Here is a 23,230-nt window from a genome sequence, read left to right on the forward strand (position 1 = left end):
GGGGTATAAATACTTTCGTAAGGCACTGCATGTGTGTGTGTGTGTGTGTGTGTGTGTGTGTGTACATATATATATATATATATATATATATATATATATACACACATACACATTGTGACCACAAACTAAGAATTTTAAGAATTGTTGCCATGCCACTTGTGGCTGTCTTATTTGTTTTATTTAAATTGTGACCACCTTTGATAAATTAATTCCCTTGTTGTAGGAAAATCATGGCCAAGTATTAATTATTTTGTTTCCTTGTTTTAATTTATTTAAATCATTGCCACAAATTTATTCCCACAACTTACTAATTTGTGGCCACATATTATTCATTTGTTTTAGTTAAATTGTGGCTGGGTTCTATTAATTTGTTCCTTTGTTTTAATTTAGATTAATCATGGCCACAATTTTTTGGTGGAACAAATTCTTAATGAATGAGCATGTTATCTTGGGCTTCTTCTCTGCGTGTCATGTGCAGGCTCCAAAAATGTGTCAAATGTCATTTCCACCACAGAATGCTATCAAACACAATACAACATTTGAAATGTGGTTTGTTTGACTTTGTCCACTGTCCACTGAGTAAATGTAATAGTGTGAAAATGTAAAAATTTCATTTTCTAGACCAGGGAACAAAAGCGCCTATAGTTGAAGAAACACCCTCAAATGAACAAAAGATAAAAAGAATGCATGTCAACACCTCAATGTAACATTAAAATAAAATAACATGCAAACAGATTGAAAGCCAAGGGTAAACGCTATTGTAAGAATCATGGCTTGGATACATTCACAAGGAAAAATATGAATAAATGATCATTAGCAAAAAAAAAAAATAAATAAATAAATAAATACTCCAGCGCTCTCATAAATTACACTACAGCCATAAATTACAAAAACGCAACATTACTGAAATGAAACAAATCCACAGTTAACAATTTTCCCAGCAGGAGAGAGAAAAACATAGTACAGTGTATTTGCTAAATTACATTTAATGAATTTTGTAATTGTGAGACATAAATCTGCTTTCAGATTGACTGTGATAGGCTTGTTTCTGAGGGGGGCATTTGGCACTAAACCAAGCAGCTCTGCATATTTGGCATCAGAGATAAAGAGTAAACTCAGAGCTCATTTGAACATGAACCTAGAGTTAATGTCAGAACATTTATGAATCGATCTTAATTACACATTTAGGATTATTAATAAGTTGTTCAGTGTGGTCACACTAATTTTGAATTATTTGTTTCATATCACTGGTGGGCTCTACGTGCTCTGGATTAAAATAAGGATTATAATGAGGGTTTGGGAAAATTGTTATAAAAAGCAGCAGTTTGTTGATGAGGAAGACACTATTAGGTAACGCTTTAAAAATATAAAAGTTTGTTAGTGGAAAAAGACCATTACCTGCTTGTTGGTTTCAACTTCCTTCGTAGCCCTAAGTAACATTTAACAGACTTTAAAGGAGCCTCTCTTTCTGGTTTGGTGCTCTGTGGAAACAATAGCACATCTTTTAAAATCAACACAGGGCTTTTATTTAAACATACACTACCCAGTCAAAAGTTTTTGAACCATATGAGTTTTAATGTTTTTTTAATGAAGTCTTTTCTGCTTACCAAGCCTGCATTTATTCGATCCAAAATACAGCAAATGCAGTAATATTGTGAAATATTTTTACTATCTAAAATAACCACTTTCTATTTGAATATATTTTCAAATGTAATTCATTCCGGTGATCAAAGCTACATTTTCAGCATCATTACTTCAGTCTTCAGTGTCACATGATCCTTCAGAAATCACTCTTATATGTTGATTTGCTGTTCAAGAAACCTTTATTATTATTATTATTATTATCATTATTATCAATATTTAAAACAGTTGAGTAATTTTTTTCAGGACTCTTTGATTAACATTAATTTGATAACATTACACACTATACCATTTAAAAGCTTGGAATCATGAAATTATAGAAATTAATACTTTTATTTAGCAAGGATGCTTTAAATTAATTAAAAGTGATGATATAATGTTACAAAAGATTTCTATTTCAGATAAATGCTGTTCGTCTGACTTTTCTGTTTATCAAAGAAATCAGAAAATAATTCTACTCAGTTGTTCAACATAATAATAAATGTTTTTAAGCAGCAAATATTAGAATATTAGAATGATTTCTGAAGGATCATGTGACACTGAAGACTGAAGTAAAGATGCTAAAAAATTACGCTTTGAAATCACAGGAATAAATTACATTTTAAAATATATTCAATTTAAAAAAAAAAAACTTTTAAGTAATTTTTTTTAAATAAAAAAAATATTTTAAAATTGTACTGTTTTATTTTAGATCAAATAAATGCAGAAGAGGCTTCTTTAAAAAACATTAAAAATCTTACTGTTCAAAAACTTTTGACTGGCAGTGTATCTTACAGTACATACAACATAGCTCATGCTTAGTGCTGCTTTATTATAGGGAATCATGTTATATATCTATTAAAATCCTTTCCAAACAATCAGTGGCACTAAAACTGGTTCACATACTGTATGCAGAAAAGTAGTGTCAAAGAAAAAAACCTGCTTTATTTCCCCCAGCTCATTCACTTGAATCAAAAGTGGGAAAAAATGGCAATTTCCTGTTTACAGCTGTTGGGAGCCCAAGGGTATTGTGTAAACTAGCATGTGCCGACAACACTGTGTTGTTGCCTGGAAGGGATGTACTTTGTACGTAATGCACTGCAAAACACAGCGGCTCAGGCGAACACATCAGCGCTGGCAAAATGAGATCTAACCAAGAATCCTAACTTACAAAAAAAGCAAGATACAGAAAACAAAGGCATCAGAATATCAATTAAATTTCTGCTTCACAGCCAATTCCCACCTTCTTCACTTGATAATTAGCTGAATATTCTGCAGCAGCCAGAAATTACACTAATTAAAGAAAGAACAGCCTTCATTCAGAGTGTCTTCGCCTCTCCGCCTTCCTTCCATCTCTCTCCCAGCCTCTCACACACACGCACGCACACACACACACACACACACATCCACACATTCACACTTTGCTCAAATATCAGTTATTAACACATCCTGCACTTTTTAGGAGACTGTGTCTTAGCTCACGGAGCGTGTGCCCCTGAGGATGAGCAGATCGAGTGAATAAAGTAAGTATGAGGAGATATTACTGAACGAGAGAGAACCGAACAGACTGCAGTCGTTTAAATCACTGTACTCATTTCGGGGGGTAAGAGAAGTCCCACATTACTTTAACTCAAAATGAAAATAGCCATTATGGGTTTATTTGCTTCTTTTTTTTTTCCATGCTTATTACAAGCGGGCCCCTGCGATTGGCCCAAAGCAAGTAATTTCACATCCGCTGTGTTTTTTAATTACTATTTCATCTGTAAACGCATGCTAAGAAAACAAACAGAGCTAATATGAAATGCCACGCCGGAAATTGGTAAATTGGTAAACTGGCGACTGCTGCAGGGCCGTTGGCAAACGGAGATACTGCATAGAGGTTGATCCCGACGAACAGCAGGGATGGAGATATTTAAATATGACCACGGGCAGAGATACTTAAAGACCTTGTAAACCATTTTCATTTGTTAAAAAGGAGAAGACTTGGAAATGTAGGAGACGTACTTTTATGTCTTTGTACAACAGCAGCTTTTTGTCTTGTAGTACCAGGTATCGGTCCTGAAACTTATTCCCCAACAGCAGCTTGGAAGAACCGTCTTTGAATTTGAGTTGCTCTCCTTTAATGAAATCTTTCAGTTTATCTGTCACAAACACAGAACACCACAAAGAAAACATATCGAGTCACACCATGAACTATTTATAAGACAGAACTATACATATACTGTAGCACTGCACCCTTGCGGCCCCCGCTACTTCAAACTGTAGCAAGGTGTCATACATTTTTAAAATGTCTAAAGTTGCATTGAAAATCTCATCTGCAACACATTTTTAGTTTGAGAGTCTAGCACATACACATCCTGCCACATGAATAAACCTGAGCATCACAGCACTGCTTAATATATATTAATATCTTTAGTGAGGCATGCAGGGAAGCTATTACTCAGCGCAGGTACGAAATTATGATTTCTGGATGCCGTTACTGATGGTTTCAATAGGAAACCAAAAAGAGAGTAAATGCACTTTCTAAAAAAAAAACCTGCTATGCTTTTCTGCAACTACTCCATTTATCATCAAGAGTGAGAAATTGATCAGGAAATTGGTACGGAGACTCTAAAAAGTTATGAAATTAGGCCAGAATCGGAAAACTTTATGACTGATAGTAACTAGAGCTAGGCAATTTATCAGGCAATTTATTATATATTTGCAATGATTTTGTTGGCCGTAAAGTTAATTCGGTCCCACTTTATATTAGGTGGCCTTAACTACTATGTACTTACATCCAAAAATAAGTACAATGTCCTTACTGTGTTCATATTGTAATGCTTCTGCTGCTATTGAGGTGGGATACGGGTTAGGTTAGAAAGGTTTAGTGGTATGGGTAGGTTTAAGGGTGGGTTAAGGTGTAATGGATGGGTCTACAGTGTAATTATAGGCTATATGTACAGTGAAGGAAAAATTATTTGATCCCCGGCTGATTTTGTACGTTTGCCCACGGACAAAGAAATGATCAGTCGATAATTTTAATGGTAGCTTTATTTGAACAGTGAGAGACAGAATAAAAAAGAAATCTAGAAAAACGCATTTCAAAAAAGTTATAATTTGACTTGCATTTTAATGAGTGAAATAAGTATTTGATCCCCTATCAATCTGCAAGATTTCTGGCTCCCAGGTGTCTTTTATACAGGTAATGAGCTGAGATTAGGAGCACTCTCTTTAGAAGTAGAACTAATCTCAGCTTGTTAACTATATATAAGAGACACCTGTCCACAGAAGCAATCAATCAATCAGATTCCAAACTCTAAACCAGGGTTCCTCAAATCTTACCCTGGAGGGCCAATGCGCTGCAGAGCTTAGCTCCAACCCTGATCACACTCACCTACCTGTGATTCTCTAATGATCCTGAAGACCTTGATTAGCATACTCAGGTGTGTTTGATTAGGGCTAGAGCTAAACTCTGCAGGAAAATGGATCTTGTGGGCCAGATTTGAGGATCCCTGCTCTAAACCATGGCCAAGACCAAAGAGCTGTCCAAAGATGTCAGGGACAGGATCTGCAATGAAGCTGGGACAAAATCCCTCCTGAGATGTGTGCAAACCTGGTGGTCAACTACAAGAAACATCTGACCCTATGTGATTGCAAACAAGGGTTTTCTCGCCAACTACTATGTCATGTTGTGCGATGGGGTCAAATACTTATTTAACTCATTAAAATGCAAATCAATTTATCAACTTTTTCGTAATGTGTTTTTTTCTGGATTTTTTTGTTGTTATTCTGTCTCTCACTGTTCAATAAACCTACCATTCAAATTATAAACTGATAATTTCTTTGTCAGTGGGCAAACATACAAAATCATCAGGGGATCAAATAATTTTTTTCCCTCACTTTAATTATAGAAATCAATTACAGATGTAATTACATGCAGGTATTCTTAAAATATAAGTGGAATGTAAAAACACGTATGTACACAATAAGTGCATTGTACCAAATTATTAATTTAAATGTAAGTACATAGTAGTGAATGCCAACTAATATAAAGTGGGACCATAAATTTAGTTAATCAATTTAAAACTCAAATTTATTGACTTATTAGCGTCATCACACGAAAATATATACAGGAGTCTCTGACATCTGTCTTAATTTTATATTCCACGTGGGACTAACATCCCACATGGAATATAAAATTGAGACAGATGTCTACAGTTTTAATAGCATCTCTTATTTTAACATCAACAGCAAAAACAGTGTTATGGTGAAGTGTGATTCATCCGTTGAAACTGTCTGTTTTCAACTCCAATTCAATGCTTTATTTTGCCATTGGCATTTTAATGTTTTAGTACAAATATGCTAACACATAAAAAATAAAATAATTAAATAAACAGTATAATTCGTCCTTGTGTTCATTTAGTGAACAGAATACATAAATGTTGAGAGATATAGGCTACTGAATAATAAAAAGGCTGAAAAATATTAAGCACAGCTCTAAGAATAACCAAAAACTGATCTCTGAATGTGGCTCCAATTAAATGCTGAATGTAAATGTAATAAAACAACAAGGTTGTTTAATTATTGTTTAGAGCAGGGGTCGGCAACCACAGCTAAGAGGGATATTGACTAGGCAACAGGAAAAAACTGAGGTACATTTTGAGGTACTCGTTCCTCATAGTCACAGTCTGTTAGGAGCTATAAATACTATTAAAGTGTGAGAATTAATTAGTGCTAGTTGCGTGTGTAGTACAGATGCGTGTGGCTCCGACAAATCATTTGCGTGACGCTGCGCTTCAGATCAACGCCTCAGAGATCTAACAGCACTCATCAGTGTCAAAATAATTGAGATGGCCAATCAAATCAAAGCAGGTGGGGGAGTGTGAATTCCAGCTTGAAGAGTCAGTTTAACCCTTAAAGGTTGTATCAGCGATTTCTAGGCTAAAACATAAAGTGTCAATTTCAGCTGACCTTTCATCACGATCCGCTCGCTGCCTGACCCATAAATTGTCTGTGAAAAAACCGCGTCTCTCTGGTCAGCCTAGGGTCCGAGATATGCCAAAAAAACAATCGGCGCTATCAACACACCACAGATAACCAAACAGTGCTCCAACCAATCAGCGTCATGGGTTTGGTGTTGTGGACTTTCCTACTGGTGCAGGGATGTGAGGGAGGCGGGGCGAAAATCCACAACACCAAATCCCTGACGCTGATTGGTTGGAACACTGTTTGTTTTTGTGTGGAAAGGTTGGTAGTGCCGATTGTTTTTTTGGCATATCTCGGACCCTAGGCTGACCAGAGAGACGCGTTTTTTTCACAGACAATTTATGGGGCAGGCAGCGAGCGGATCGTGATGAAAGGTCAGCTGAATTTGACACTTTATGTTTTAGGCTAGAAATCGCTGATACAACCTTTAAATGCACGAATGTTTTGCCAATCATTATTACATATTTGGGTCTTTAGTGACCCAGACCTATATATCCAGCACGGATGGATCTCTAACTTCTGCAATAGCAAAAACTCTCTTGATATTTTAAGAACAATTACAGAAGAATAAAACAAGGCGTATTTTGTTACTTTTTGAAACAATCTGAGCAAATGATTTTCCATCGCCGCCATCGTCAGAGCGCACTTTCACACTATATTCATCATCTAGCTCACATTTGCAATCTCAAACATATTCGCAAAACTATCATTTTCATTGACTTCACAGTCAATATTTTGATCGCTGGCCGTTTATTCACCACATTTACTATCAAATGACAGTTACATTTATATTTTATGGCATACAGTAATTGCTCTGCAGTAAAGCCATTCAAACCAGTTCAATTTGTCCTGATGATATTCTTTTGTTTTATGCCTGTGATAATTATGAGTGAAACATCACTTTGAGGAATAAAGGTGAATTGCACATATTAAGTCAGCAGATATTCACATATTTTTGCACACAAAAAACATTACTTACACTATTTCACACCTCAGGTCTCTAGGGACCCTATACACTTTTTACAAAAAATAATCAGAAAACAGATATTCTTTTATATTTTATTCTTGTTATATTGTTTATAATGAATAGATTAAGGAATACTAATAAGGTTGATGACAAACTTGAAAAAATGAAGAAGGGAGAGGGTAGTGAATGACGTCCCGGGCCACTAAAGACCCAAGGTATGCATTTAAGGGTTAATGTTGAACGAGAGCGAGGCATGATATATGTAGCAAATCACATTAGTCAACTCTTTTACGAAAGAAATGTTAAATGAATATATCCAGTAATGCAAACTACTCAACTTTTTTCTCAAATATGGCCGTTGTGTGTGTGTGTGTGTGAGAAAGATTAAAGTTGCCCATGTGAATTACAGACTTCGTCTGTGTTTCTCTCTACAAACAATGAAGCTGAGTTAAGTTACTTCAAAAACAACAATTTTACCTTCTCGCTCCAAAGAAATACAATGTAGCGAATTTAGTATTGATTAATAAAAGTCACGGGGCAGCATTGACAACATGTTTCTGAGCTCCTGAATGTTGTTCTGTGTGTGAGTGATGTGTGTATTTGAGCTGCGCATTAATATAGAACGGTCATTCAACTGAACAGTTTTAATGCACAACTGGCCTTGTCAGACACACACACACATGCATACAGTGGTGTTTAATAGGCCACATTGTAAATCTGTTTTCAAAGTCTAATTTAAACAATAACATAAAGAAACTTTTGAAAATAGTTGCACAGTGGTAACCAGAAAAATTTAAAATGTCACTTCATCCCCAAAAGGTTGCCGACCCCTGGTTTAGAGCAATCTGCTAGAGTGCATTAGGACATTCACTGTTGGTACCTGAGTTGGAATCTGTCATTTTAGAACCAGAATATTTCTTAATGAGCAGGAAGGCTGAGCTGGGATCCTCCAGAGAGCTCCACTCCAATACCTGCTCCAGAACTTTCTCTTTGTAGTGTAAGGGCCGCTCTGAGCACAGAGAGAAATGAGAGAAATGCAAATCTCCATCTAACTTGTTTCACAATTGATTGCAACTCAACACAATAGAAAGGCCAGAAACATATGCTATGCAAATATGTTAACACTTTTAGCTTCTAGGTATGCAAGCTTGATTTAATACAACATTGCGCTCCAAAGCGTGTCAGAATGCAATACATTTGATGTGTTAAGCATACATTTGTGTGAATGTTTGTGTACACTGCCATTCAGAAGTTTGGAATCAGTACGATTTTTTTTTTTTTTTAAAGAACTTATCAAAGTTCCATTTATTTGTTCAAAATACAGAAAAAAATCTAATATACTTTAAAATTAGTTATTTCTGTGATGCAAAGCTGAACAGTTGTACTGCTTAATATTTTTTTGGAACCTGCAATACTTTTTTTCAGGATTATTTATTTATTCAAAACAAAAATCTTTTCTAACAATACAAGTCTTTACAATTACTTGTATCAATTTAACACATTCTTGCTGAATAAAAGTATTAAAAAATAAAAAAAAAACAAAGGAAAAAAAATGACCTGAACCCAAACTTGAACAGTAATGTATATTGTTACAAAAGATTTCTATTAAAAAACAATACTGTACTTTTTAACCTTATATTCATCAAAGAATCCTGAAAAAAGTAACACAGATTCCAAATATATATATACTGACTGGAGGAATGATGCTGAAAATTCAGCTTTGCATCACAGGAATAAATTCTATTTTAAAGTATATTAAAATAGAAAACCACTATTTTAAATTGCAATAATATTTCACAATATATACAGTATGTCACAAAAGTGAGTACACCCCTCACATTTTAGCAATCACTTTAGTATATCTTATTCTACAGAAATGAAACTTGGATATAGTTTAGAGTAGTTAATGTGCAGCTTGTATAGCAGTATAAACATATTGTCCCCTGAAAATTACTCAACATACGGCAATTATTGTCAAAATAGCTGGCAACAAAAGTGAGTATACCCTAAGTGAACTTGTCCAAGGTGTCAATATATTGTGTTACCACCATTGTTATCTGGCACTGGCTTAATCATCCTGGGCATGGAATTGACCAGAGCTGCACAGGTTGTTGCTGGGATCCTCTTCCACTCCTCACGGAGCTGCTAGACGTTGCCACACATGCTGGACACCATCTGAGGCAAACAAGTTTATCTTATAGTCTCATCAGACCACAGGACATGGTTCCAGTAATTCATGCTCTTGGACAGGTTGTCTTCAGCAAACTGTTTGCGGGCTTTCTTGTGAGCCAGCTTCAGAAGAGGTTTCCTTCTGGGACGACGCCTATGCAAACCAACTTGTTGAAGTGTATGGTCTAAGCACTGACAAGCTGACCTTCTACTTCTGCAACCTTTAAAGCAATGCTGGCAGCACTCATGCATCTGTTTTTTGAAGCCAGGTTCTGCACCTGACGCACAGAATGACTGCTCAACTTCGTTGATCGACGCTTGCAAGGCCTGTTCTGAATGAAACCCATCTTGGAAAACCTCTGTATGACCCTGACCACTGTAGTGTAACTCGGTTTCAGGGTGTTACTGAACTTTTAATAGCCTTGGCCATCTTTGTGGAGAGCAACAATTCTAACTCTCAAATCTTTAGAGTGTTCTTTGCCATGAGGTGCCATGTTGAACATCCATTGGTCAGTATTAGAGAATTGTACTTAAATCACCTAATTTTAAATGCTCTAATATAAGATACACGACTTTGTATGGTCCTGTCAAGCAGACAAAAACATAAACATGATGAACAGGACATGTGGCTTTGCATTTTTAAACAACATACTGCTGTTATCACTTAGGGTGTACTCACTTTTGTTGCCAGCTATTTTGACAATAATGGCTGTATGTTGAGTAATTTTATAGAGGACAGTAAATCTATACTGCTATACAAGCTGCACATTGACTACTCTAAAGTATATCCAAGTTTTATTTCTATAGTATTGTCCCTTGAGAAGATATAATAAAATTATTGCTGAAATGTAAGAGGTGTACTCACATTTTTGAGACACTATATATATACTATATATATTTCTTTTATGCCAAAAATCATTAGGAAATTAAGTAAAGATCATGTTCCATGGTGATTTTTTGTAAAATTCCTACTGTAAATATATCAAAATGTAATTTATGATTTGTAAAATGCATTGTTAAGAACCTAATTTGGACAACTTTAAAGGTGATTTTCTCAGTATTTTGATTTTTTTGCACCCTCAGATTCCTGATTTTCAAATAGATGTATCTCGGTCAAATATTGTTCTATCCAAACAAACTATGCATCAATAGAAAGCTTATTTATTTAGCTTTCATATGATGTATAAATCTCAGTTTTGTAAAATTTTACCTTATGACTGGTTTTGTGGTCCAGGGTCACACATATACACATATATATATATATATATATATATATATATATATATATATATATATATATATATATATTGCATTTGCATTTGTAATAAAAAAAACACAGCTTTGATAAGCAGAAATTACTTGTTTAAAAACCTTAGTGATCACAAACTTTTGAACAGCAGTGTATATAGTATGTTTTGGCCATACAAAGAAGTAGAATCAGCAGGATTGTATATTCTTATATCAGTTAATTTAACAAAAACATACAGATTACATGAAAAACAAAAACAAACAATCAATCCTTATCATCACCACCACCCCCCAAAAAACTGTTTGTGCTTTGGGCTTGTCCTCCACACAAGCATAATTATGTGGTGCAAATTTGTAATTATCGCCAGCCAATCTGACTATGATTGGAAAACACACTCAAGTGCAAAATAGATCCATTATCAAGTTGTAATTTGTAAAATAGAAAAACAATGCTCGCTATTGGCAAAAATCACTCTTACACCACCTGTCCCCCCCTCCCACCAATGCATCACAATCTGTTAATAGTTTCTCATAACCCTCATGAAATAATAATAGTACTAATCATGCACATTCACTTAGCTATTGAAGCATTTTAATGTGTGTGTAAGCCTTAGAGGAACATCATTAAATGCTCTAATAATTTGTTATAGACTTATAAAAAGATGCTTTATGTAGAATTCACTTGTTAGTTAAACTTAAGTATTTGAAAGCAGAAGGGCCCTTACCCATCTCTCCATTCTCAATGACCTCAAACGTGGTCCAGAGATCTTGAGCTTTGACCTCAATCCCCTTCATCTCCAGAGTGCTGACGGCAAGCTCGTCTGACCTCATACTAGGAGACACCTTAAAGACACAGACATCACTATCATTCTGTTTTCAGTGTTTTAAATGCTCAAGACTTCATTTCCTTTTGCTAAAGGACTTATCTACTTTTGCTGGAGGAGAAATGAGAGGGAAAATAGGAAAAAAGAGATATCAAAGAAGTGTCAAGAGAAGAAAAACACTCTGAAGCAACCTCTATTAACTGAGGTTTACCTTGACTACTGATAAAACACAATTACTCTCACAATTAAATCAAACATGCCTTTGATTAACTGCAGTTTGATTTAGTCTGTGGCAGAATACCCTCTAGGTTCACACACAGACAGCCAGACAGTCACACACACACACCACAGAGAGCAAGAGCGAGGGAAACAAACCTTGATTAAACAGCACTTCTCTGGCTCCTTTTTTTCCAAGTAGACTTCAAATATCAGGTCACCAGCAGGAGAGAACTGCAAACACAGGTACACACAGATAGGCTAAACACACACAACTTTAAATACATACTTAATTCATATAAATATAATGTAAAAAAGAAAGACAGACAGATAGATTGAACGGCTTTTCTAAGGCTTTTCTAAGAAACTAAGCACCCAACTGTCTTTGTGGATATAATACAAAAGCAATCAGCAGCCCATTCAGTTCCGACCAGCGTCTGTGTGTGTCTGACTAAATGACACACAGCTGGAGTCCCACACATCATTTAGCAGCATTACACAACAAAAGCTGGCAAACATCTTAGCTCATGTAAACAACAGATTAAAGCTCCTCTTCTAAACGAATAAAACTGATTTGGCAAAATGTATTTAAATGTAGCGTAAATGACACATATGCTTCTATAACATTCCATAAGAACAGTGTATAAACACTCTGTGACTTATACAACAAAACATGATTATTTAGCAGCCACAGAATAGTAATAGTCAAAAGTTTCGACAAATACATGTTTCTTTTATATGATTTAGAGCAGTGGTTTTCAACAAGGGAGCCGAGACCCACTGGGGAGCCTCAGCAAACAGCGGGACTTAAAATGTTTTCATTATATTAAAAATAATTTACTTTAAAATTACATGTGTATAACAGTGGTGTGAAGTGGTCTTCTAAAATGAGGAGGCAAAGTCCTCAAAGTCTTTTGTTTTTTAAATCAAATTCATGACCTAGTCAAATTTTCTTCTTTAGAAAAAGAAGGGAAAAAAAAGTTCATGTCTGTCTTTCTTATTATGTTTTTTGAGGAAAACATTTCAGGATTTATCTCCATTTAATGGATATGTATGGTGCCCCCAAGTTTGAACTTCCAAAATGCCGTTTAAACGCATCTTCAAAGGGCTCTAAATGATCCCAGCCAAGGAAGAAGCGAAATGATCTGTTATTTTCGAAAAAGCAAATTGACAATTTACATGCTTTTTAATCTCAAATGCTCATCTTGTCTCTGCGATGTGCATGCGTAGTCTGTGTAATTCGGGTCAATACAGTTAGTGTATGTTGAAAAACTCCCATCTCGTTTTCGTCTTCAACTTCAAAATCGTCCTACAACGCTGTTTTACCTTTTTTTGTAAAGGCCGTTTGATCTTCTTTGTACTTCTGCAGCAATGTGGGACGGGCAAGAAAATGAGATGGGAGTTTTTCGACATACCCTAACTGTATTGACCCGGATCACATTTATTACGCATGCACCACAGAGACGACACAAAACGAGCATTTGAGGTTAAAAAGTATATAAATTCTCAATTGTCGAAAATAACCAATTGTTTCGCTAGATAAGACCCTTCTTTCGCGGCTGGGATCATTTAGAGCCCTTTGAAGCTGCATTTAAACTGAATTTTGGAAGTTCAAACTCAGGGGCACCATACATATCCATTATATGGAGAGAAATCCTGAAATGTTTTCCTCAAAAAAAAAAAAATTCTTTAAACTTTTTTTTAATTGTTCAGATCATCAGTCATCAAAGTTCTGTAATTATTGGTCACAGACATGGAGATTTACTTTCATTTTCACTAAGCTGATTACTCACTAAAAACTGCCACAGATCATGCCATTTTAAGTCTTATTTTGATGTAACAAAGTGGTTATATCTAAGTGTGTGAGCTGTAAAATTAGGCTTCCTATTAACGCCATTATATTGCTAAAAAGCAGGTTATATGGTATTTTAAAGTCTCCTAATATTGTAGTCCCCTAAAACATGTTTTATTTTAATGCATCTAAGTTCAGAAAACATTGTAATTTTCTCAGAATATACATTTTATATTAGAATCATTTTGCAAAGATTTCAAAACAATTCATTCGAAGCAGTTCTGAGTTTAAGGTCTGCAAACCCCTCCCATCCATACGCCTACTCTGCTTTGATTGGTCAGCTGGCCAAGTCTGTTGTGACTGCTCTTTCCGTATATACAATGTATGTCAGAAACAAAACGCCCATTACGATAACTCATTTTTTTGGTTGAAAGGTTAAAAAAAAGGACATTGATATTATCTTATTAATTCGAGCCCGAGTCCAAGGATGATACAGATGCAGTTGCTCAACCAGAAACTCTATCGCAAGTATGACTAACGTGACTAACTGATGAAACTACAGTTTGTAAACCAAAAATGTCTACATTCTTTATTATTAAACAAAGTAATTAGAACAACGACAGTCTACATTGGGGGTGCTCAACCCTATTCCTGGAGATCTGGAATGGGCAGCCCTGGTCTACATTAATCAACAAATTCTTAGGAAATAGTGGGTTCACAGCGAATTATCAGAACTATTTTAGTATGACTGTAATATCGAGGTTTACCTGGAAACCTAAAGCTGCACTAGGTATACATCACATATTAGCACAAAAACTTGATATTTTAAGCACTCATTTGAAAATGTACTCATAATGTATTAATCACACTTATAAAGGAACGTGCGCAAACACAAGAGGTGGGATTTATCAGATGAACCAAACACAGCCGAACATAACCAGTCATATCCAATCATGTCGTGATGAAGGCATTGCCTCCTCTCATGTGACTTCCCCCTTTTCATTCTCAATTACCCTCCACCAAACTCATGGCACACTTTAGGTGATCTGTTAAAACTCAATGGGCCCAGGGGAGGCAAAAGAGATGTGGACACCCACTGCAACTTTACCTTCTGGTGTCACTATTGGGACAGTTTTACTTAAATATATATATATATCAGCGTTAACGTGCTGCGTTAACGTGAGACTCTTATCGGGCAATAAAAAAATATAGCCGTTAATCTATTCTCAAAGTTGGGTTGGGAGCTGGGTTTGCACTGTAGGGGGCGAGAACGAGTCTTCGAACCTGTGTGTATGTCTACTGTGAAATTACCACATCAAACGAGACATGCTAACATGGATGCAGCTATGAAGCCGCCGGGTTTGCTTCAGGGCAGGGGCGTTGCTAGACCCTTTTTACTGGGGCACGTGCGTGAGTTATAATTTACTTTGATAATCCCAAAATAAAGACATTAAACTATATGCAACAACTGAATTGACGCTTCTAAAAGTTTAACCGAAGACTATGCACGCAGATATCCATGCCTGCAGCCTTTTACGCAGAAGTACATGCAGTGTAGAAATAGTTGGTTACACAAGTTTGTATAGTTAATTGTGTTGTAAATGCAATTGTCAAGCAGTTTGTGATGCATTTTGGAAACAGGAAATGAGCCCCTGGTCTAATGCGCCACCTGGCTTGAGAAACCCGTTCTCAAAGACTGACTTTTAGTCATTATTTGGATAGCACACATATTCTGAATGCCTTCGGCAGAATTCAAATTAGCCATTTTAAACTAGATTAATCTAGATTAATTCCAAGATTACAGTGAGATTATCTAAATAGATTATTGTCCATTGAGTCAAATCTAAAGGCTGAATTTTTCATACATAAATGAGCCAGTGACATAACATATGTTTGTGAAAAATACATTAAAAATGCATTTCAAATAAAAATGATGTAAATTTATCTCTTCTGTGGTGATCATGCTTTCAATTTATGAATTAAAAATGACTTTTGACTGGAACTGTATTGTGCGAATGTGTGTGAATGTGTTTAAGCATTCAAATCTTCAAGTATTTTTCATGGGTCAGTTCCAACACTGTCCTTGCCCCTACTTGAACACATACACAGAAACTTTTTAAACTTGGACAGCAGCAAACAAAGGAAGATTAATTTGTTTTTCATCTTATCTGAACAAATTGTTCCTTATGGTGCCAGCGAGGTATAAAGCAGGAGACAGAAAGGTTAGGTAGCACAAAGAGCTTGCTGTTTGCTCTAATTTGCTCAAAACAATACCAATACAGGTCAAAGTGATTCTGTGACCTGTGAAAACGTACACACATATATGCCAACACAAGGCGGTTAAAAGCTAAACGCACACATTTATGGCCTGTAACATCATGCTTTAGAAAGAGCTTTGTCTCACACCCGCAAACACACACACACACACACACACACACACACACACACCTATTTAACAGAAAGGTTAAAAGGGGTGACTTACCGTGGTGTCCTTCCACCTGGTGATAAAGCTGTTTTCTTTCTCCATTTGCCTAACCTGCTCTTCATTGACCTGTTTTAATGGACCCACACAGATAAACAGAGATTAAAGCCCCAGTGCACAGTAAACAGACCTGCTCACATCCCCAACAGCAAAGTCAGGGCATTTAAAGTCTTCAAAAAGCATCCCATAAGTGGACCTGTTTGAAATGGCATGCCAGAAAACTTAAAGGGATAGTGCACCCAAAATGCTAATTCTGTCATTAATTACTCACCCTCATGTCGTTTGAAACCTGTAAGACCTTCGTTCATCTTCAGAACACAAATTCAGATATTTTGATGAAGGTATAACAAGTTTAGAAAAACATGAGGGTGAGTAATTTATAACAGAACTTTCATTTTTGAGTGAAATATTCCTTTACAGTTCAAGCCTCTGAATGGCCAATAACATACGCTATCAGACGAGTTTTGATATTGCTATGGACGATAATTGATATCTAATTGTGCAAGCTCATTTTTTTTTTTTAATTTTGTACAAAAGACGCATTTAAAAGCAAACTTGTAACCATTAAAGCAAACTAGTGTGATAAACTGTGCAAATGTTTATAATTGTTTGTTTGTTTAATATTGTGAAAATTATTCGAAAAAAATATTTTTTTCTCTCAAAAATCAAGGTACCTACTCTCAGATAAATGAGGCATACGATTAAATCAGATGTAAATAAAAACACAAAACCAGCTCTAAATGAAAGTAAACAAGTTGACAAAAAGAATTAAACTAATATTTAGTGATAATATAGAAAAAAATTGAGATTTATAAGCAATTGTCCGGTCATTTTTGTCCAGGAACACCACAAGTGTGACTTTTTGCAATTTTGTAAAAGAAAAAGAAAAAAAAAAGCATTTAAAAGCAAACTTCCTCATTAAACAATAAAGCACACTAGTGTGATAAACTGTGTAAATGTTTATAATTTTTAGTTTAATATTGTGAAAATTATTCCTAAAAAATATTTTTTCACTCAAAAACGAAGTTAAATGAGGCCTACGATTAATCAGATGCAAATAGAAACACAAAACCAGTTCTAAATGAAAGAAAACAAGTTGAAAAAAAGAATGAAACTAATATTTAGTGATAATATAGAAAAATGAGAGATTTATAAGCAATTGTTTGGAGTGTGACTTTTTGCAATTTTGTACCAAAAAAAAAAAATGCAGTTAAAAGCAAACTTCCTCAAACATTAAAGAACACTAGTGTGATAAACTGCAAATGTTTATCATTTTTTGTTTAATATTGTGAAAATTATTCATAAAATATGATTTTTTCACTCAAAAAGCAAGGTACCTACTCTCAGATAAATGAGGCCTAAGATTAATCAGATGCAAATAGAATGAAAAGAATGAAAATACAAATATAAGCAATTGTTTGGAGTCCGGTCATTTTTGACCGGGAACACAAGTGTGACTTTTTGCAATTTTGTACAATAAAAAAGCATTTAAAAGCAAACTTCCTCATTAAACAATAAAGCACACTAGTGTGATAAACTGTGCAAATGTCTATAATTTTTTGTTTAATATTGTGAAAATTATTCATAAAAAATGATTTTTCACTCAAAAATCGAGGTACCTACTCTCAGATAAATGAGGCCTAAGATTAATCAGATGCAAATAGAAACACAAAACCAGTCCTAAATGAAAGAAAACAAGTTGACAAAAAGGACAAAATTATTAGTTGGTGATAATATAGAAAAATGAGAGATTTATAAGCAATTGTTTGGAGTCCGGTCATTTTTGACCGGGAACACAAGTGTGACTTTTTGCAATTTTGTACAAAAAAAAAAAAAGCATTTAAAAGCAAACTTCCTCAAACATTAAAGAACACTAGTGTAATAAACTGTGCAAATGTTTATCATTTTTTGTTTAATATTGTGAAAATTATTCATAAAATATGATTTTTTCACTCAAAAAGCGAGGTACCTACTCTCAGATAAATGAGGCCTACGATTAATCAGATGCAAATAGAAACACAAAACCAGTCCTACATGAAAGAAAACAAGTTGACAAAAAGAATGAATCCAATATAGCATAATGAGAGATTTATAAGCAACTGTTTGGAGTCTGTTAATTTTTGACCGGGAGCACCACAAGTGTGACTAGGTAAAATAAAACCCACAAAAAAATTGCGACAATTTAAAAACAAAAAGTACTTATGCCCTGTGTGATCAAAGTCAGTAAGTTTGAATCCAATGCGAAAACGTTAACTAGTATTTTCGGGAAAAAGAAAATCTTTTTCGGGTCAATTTGACCTGAACACAACCAGAGGGTTAATAAATTTTTTTTTTTAAAGAGATATTTACTTAGTAGTTTGACAAAGATAACTGAGAAGTTGGCTCATTTTTAAACAAAACAAAAAAATGTTAACATATATTAAACTTTTAATTTACACCTGCATGACTCTGTTATGCTACATATTACTATCAAATTTCCCATATTTTTCTCTAGATTATAGCTGTTAGTGACACTAAACTTCACGTTTCACACGTTCTCCCTCTCTCCAAAAGTACAAGCGCGTGTATGTGTGAAGCCAGGGGGCCCATGAATGTACGAGCGGGCCGAGGGGGAATTAGCACAGCGCAGCACTGTAAATCCCATTACAGAGGCACGCGTCCAAGTGCAACACGAACACCGTCCCCTTCTTCACACACTTACACTAAAGCTGCGCATTTCGCGGTGTTGAATGGAAATGCTTTTCACTGTTCATAGCACCATGGAGTTTGTCATATACTCTGTAATGGGTAAACAGCCGTAGCTTGCCAGTTTGCTACAGCCCTCTTCAAATGAGGGGTTCAACACAGAAAGACATCTATTTTCATGAGCAATAATTAGAATGGACAAGAAGATCAATGTCAATGATCAATGAAGCAGAACCATAACTAAATCAAGGTCTTTCTTTTGTGTACTAATAAAAAGAGTATAACGTTATTAAAGATTAATTAACACCACACACCTGTGAAATCATAAAATGTCTATTGGTGTGAATATGATACTATGAATAAGCGGAGAGTGAAAATCGGAGCAGTCTCGTGTTTACCAGGCCCTCGGGACTTTAAGTGACAGATCAACTAGGTCTGAATCCTGAGAGAGGACACACGTTTAACTCACAGAGAAGAGCTGGATGTAATTGTTGATGAGGTCTTCCACCACGCGGGTCTCCTGAGTCGTGTGTCCCTCCGTCTGAAACAGGCACGAGGAGAAAACACATGCCAGCTTCGGCGTGTTCATCTGGTTGATATGCGAGCACCTCTGGATCCTGTGCAGATGTAATATATGTGCATAAATATATGAATACTGCTGGAAAAAAGACCTACATAAATCATTGATGAGTAAACACACACCGTCCATACAAATAAACACATATATACATTCCTGAATTCAGGGAATTCTGTGTAACATGTGAAAACTGTTGCATTATCTACAAGGTTAAGCTTTTTAAAATACAGTAGTAAAGCAGTATAACTATTTTATGATGCCTAAATTCACTTGTAACATTTAAATAGATTGATTTTAAATGTTTTATTTAAAGGTCCCATATTGTACACATTTCTGGAGGTTTATTTTAGTTGTTGATGTCCTTAAGAATATATAATGTTTTTATATGTTTTATATTTTATATATATTTTATAATATATATTTTTATAATAATGTTTTTCTTTTTCAAACACCGAATGCAGTAAGCTACATAACTGTTGCTTCAGTAAAGCCCCTTTCACAATGCGCGCTGATTCTGGAAAATTACGGGAACGAGCGCTGTGTGAACAAAAGCCAGAACCATAAAGGCAGTGTTGTAGTGATGATGCACGTTATCATGCGACTCTTCACGACGAAAAAATACGTGCAAAGTGGAACGAAGCGGCGATCCGGCAGAGCCAGCTCCTCACTATCAGCGCTGAAGCACAGTTTGTTCAGGTTAGTTTCAGTTTAGTGAAACGTACGTGTCGCATTACATCTCACATCCAAACGTCACATGTCTTTATGGGTTGTGTGTAAAGCACGCATAGATTCCGGAAAACAACTGTGAATGAACCAAATCAAACAACTCCATAACAAATCATGGGACACATTCAGGCCCGGTTCCAGAACTTAATCACTGAGGGTGCTTCCTAAATTAATGAGGGTGCTCTAAACTTATACCCATAGGCGACATTAGGGGGTAGGATGGGGGGATGGCGCGATAAATACAAGACTCATTGTGTAGTTTAGAAAGCTTTATTGATTATTATAACGGAATTTTGTGAGATCTCTATAAATTCAGTGCTTTTAGTGATGATAATAAAGGGACCGCGTATTGTAGCCTACACTTTCCAGACTACAGTCCATTCACAATTTGTATGAAACTGTCTTTTTTCGGACACATACACGCTGCCATGTTTAGGGAATTACATCTGAATATTTATGCTGGATTCATTCTCGAAATAGCAGTGACTAACACAGTGATATCAAAGTAATGTACGGGGCAAAAATATAAATGTGAAAGCAGCCTCAGGGATTTAATTCTGGAGCCGGTCTACCGCTGATGTCGCGCGTCCTGAGCCAGATTTTAAAATCAAAATACTTAAGTTTGGTATGCAATGGCAAATTGATTATAATTAGTTTCGTTTTATTTTGAATTAAGTTAATTTAGAAAAAACGTTTGGAGCATATTTGTTCGTAAATATAAGTTGTTGTTTTTTTATTGTACTTTTATTATTTTTAACGAACAGCGCCCAGCGGTAGACTGTCTGTTTGATCAGTTTGCCTACTCAAATCATCATGATTTGCCTAAAATCTATAGATATAAAATAGTTCAAATATAAAACAATGTTAGTTTAAACGTTAAACCTATATAAATGTGCGGTATTAGGCGCATATCCAATAGTTTATGCAGAGAGTGGAAGCTAAAGACGCAGGACATGGGCGCCAGTGCATTTTTTTCAGTGGAAGCAATTTAAAATGATCTGTCAATTTTGCTCACAAAGGTAAGAGTAATACATCATTCGGTACTGTAAAGGGTGTAGCGTACTTTTATTTGTGTGCACTTAACAAAACGTATAAAATAGTTTTACATTATTACTTAACGAAATAAAACAAATAGAAAACAAAAACTCTCTCATTATGTAATCCGTAAAGATAAATTTCTCTCTAAAGGCGCATCCAAAAAGGATTTTTGTTACGCTGACTCTGAATACACTAGTTTATTAATATATAATTTAAATAAGCTTTACTCTTTCCGGCCCGACACATTCAGTGTTATTTATTTATCTTTGTGGTAATTTTCAGCATATTGTGTGCTTGAGCGTGGATCTGTTCCAGCTGCGCTGCCGTCCGTAACGGTCTCGAAAGTGAAAGCAAAAGTGAAGTCTCCTGTTGTTTCCACCATTTTTTTCTTCACCATAATTTATGGATGTCTAAAATATTAAATTAAGGAGAAACCAAAAACAGATAAACCGGTGCCCGCCCGCCTCTGAACTTTGACGTGAAAATTAGCCTTGAAGCCCAGCAACTAGAGGTGTAAAAAAGTGGGCCAGTCGGCCGGGGCTGAAATGCAACGCTCTAATTGACTGCTTTGATGCGTTACAATATGGTAGGGCATTGTTAATACTTACAGCCAAAAAATAAATCAATAAATTTTTTTTAACGATTATGCACTGGATTGTTATCTAAATCTGCAATAAAATAACATTATTACAGCTTTAAGTGAGGGTGCTATTGATTTCGTTTGAGGGTGCTTAGCACCCTCAAGCACCCCCGTAGAACCGGGCCTGGACACATTATCCGTGTATTTACCGGAATCGCTGTGTGAAAGAGGCTGAAGTTGACGTGCCTCTGGTCTCTTATATTCACGTTGTTCTGAAGCCTGTGTAATGATGTAGTTTCGACATCTATCGACTGAACAGGGTTTTCTCCACTTATTTTCGTGTTGTTGTTGCTTAGCAATGTTATGGACGCGATGTTGTCTGGGTTTGACAAAAGGAGGGTGGGACGTGATTGGTGCTCTGGGTGGTGACTGAAGGCGGTGACTGAGTAGATTGGACGTCACATCGTTACGGAAGTCACAGCGGCTCGTGAAAATGAACAGCTACTTTATTCAGGCTGTGTGCAGTTTACTGTGGATTGACTGTTTTGAAACTCATATGGTAGTTACATAGCCCCTAGACCTCAGTTATCATGAAAAAAGTCAGGAAATTTTTCGATTTTGACAATATGGGACCTTTAAATAAATTATTGTTGAAAAGTTTTTTAGTCTGTCTCTTATGCTCATCGAGTCATTTGATAAAAAAAAAAAAAACAGGAATGGTAATATTGTGAACTGTTTTCTATTAACATATTTTTAAAACTGTAATTTATTCCTGCGATACAAATCTGAACGTTTAGAAGCCATTCCTCCATTCTTTAGAGCCACATGATCCTTTAGAAATCAATATAAAATTCCAATTTGCTGCTCTAGAACTTTTGTTACTATTATCAATGTTGAAAGCAGTTGTGCTTCTTAATATTTTTGTGGAAATTACAACAGAACTTATTTGAAATAGATTTATATAATATAAAAGTCTTTACTGTCTTTTAACTAACAGTATTGATTTTTAAAGAAGTTCACTTCCAGAACAAAAATTTACAGATAATTTACTCACCCCCTTCTCATTCAAGATGTTCATGTTTGTCTCTTTTCAGTCATAAAGAAATTATGTTTTTTGAGGAAAACATTTCAAGATTTCTCTCAATATAGTGGACTTCTATGGTGCCCCCGAGTTTGAACTTCCAAAATGCAGTTTAAATGCAGCTTCAAAGGGCTCTAAACAATCCCAGCTGAGAATATTTTTTTTGCAAAGGGTGTTTGATCTTTTTTGCATGTTAATGGTTTGGTACTTCGGCAGCGATGTAGGATGATTAAGAAGTTGGAGGAGAAAATGAGATT

General features: G+C 35.5%; 1 protein-coding gene across 1 annotated transcript in view; it reads right to left on the reverse strand.

Annotated features, from left to right (window-relative positions):
- arap2 (ArfGAP with RhoGAP domain, ankyrin repeat and PH domain 2) overlaps positions 1 to 23,230 on the reverse strand; it is a 121,093-nt gene that overhangs the window by 17,478 nt on the left and 80,385 nt on the right. The window contains exons 16-22 of the mRNA XM_073836578.1: positions 19,441 to 19,588; positions 16,287 to 16,355; positions 12,172 to 12,246; positions 11,698 to 11,815; positions 8,436 to 8,564; positions 3,625 to 3,761; positions 1,399 to 1,481 (exon numbers count right to left, since the gene is read on the reverse strand). Coding sequence (XP_073692679.1) covers positions 1,399 to 1,481; positions 3,625 to 3,761; positions 8,436 to 8,564; positions 11,698 to 11,815; positions 12,172 to 12,246; positions 16,287 to 16,355; positions 19,441 to 19,588 — 759 coding nt within the window. The remainder of the gene's footprint in view (positions 1 to 1,398; positions 1,482 to 3,624; positions 3,762 to 8,435; positions 8,565 to 11,697; positions 11,816 to 12,171; positions 12,247 to 16,286; positions 16,356 to 19,440; positions 19,589 to 23,230) is intronic.

Source organism: Garra rufa, chromosome 3 (genome assembly GCF_049309525.1).
Source record: "Garra rufa chromosome 3, GarRuf1.0, whole genome shotgun sequence".
In the NCBI taxonomy this organism is placed as follows: Eukaryota; Metazoa; Chordata; class Actinopteri; order Cypriniformes; family Cyprinidae; genus Garra; species Garra rufa.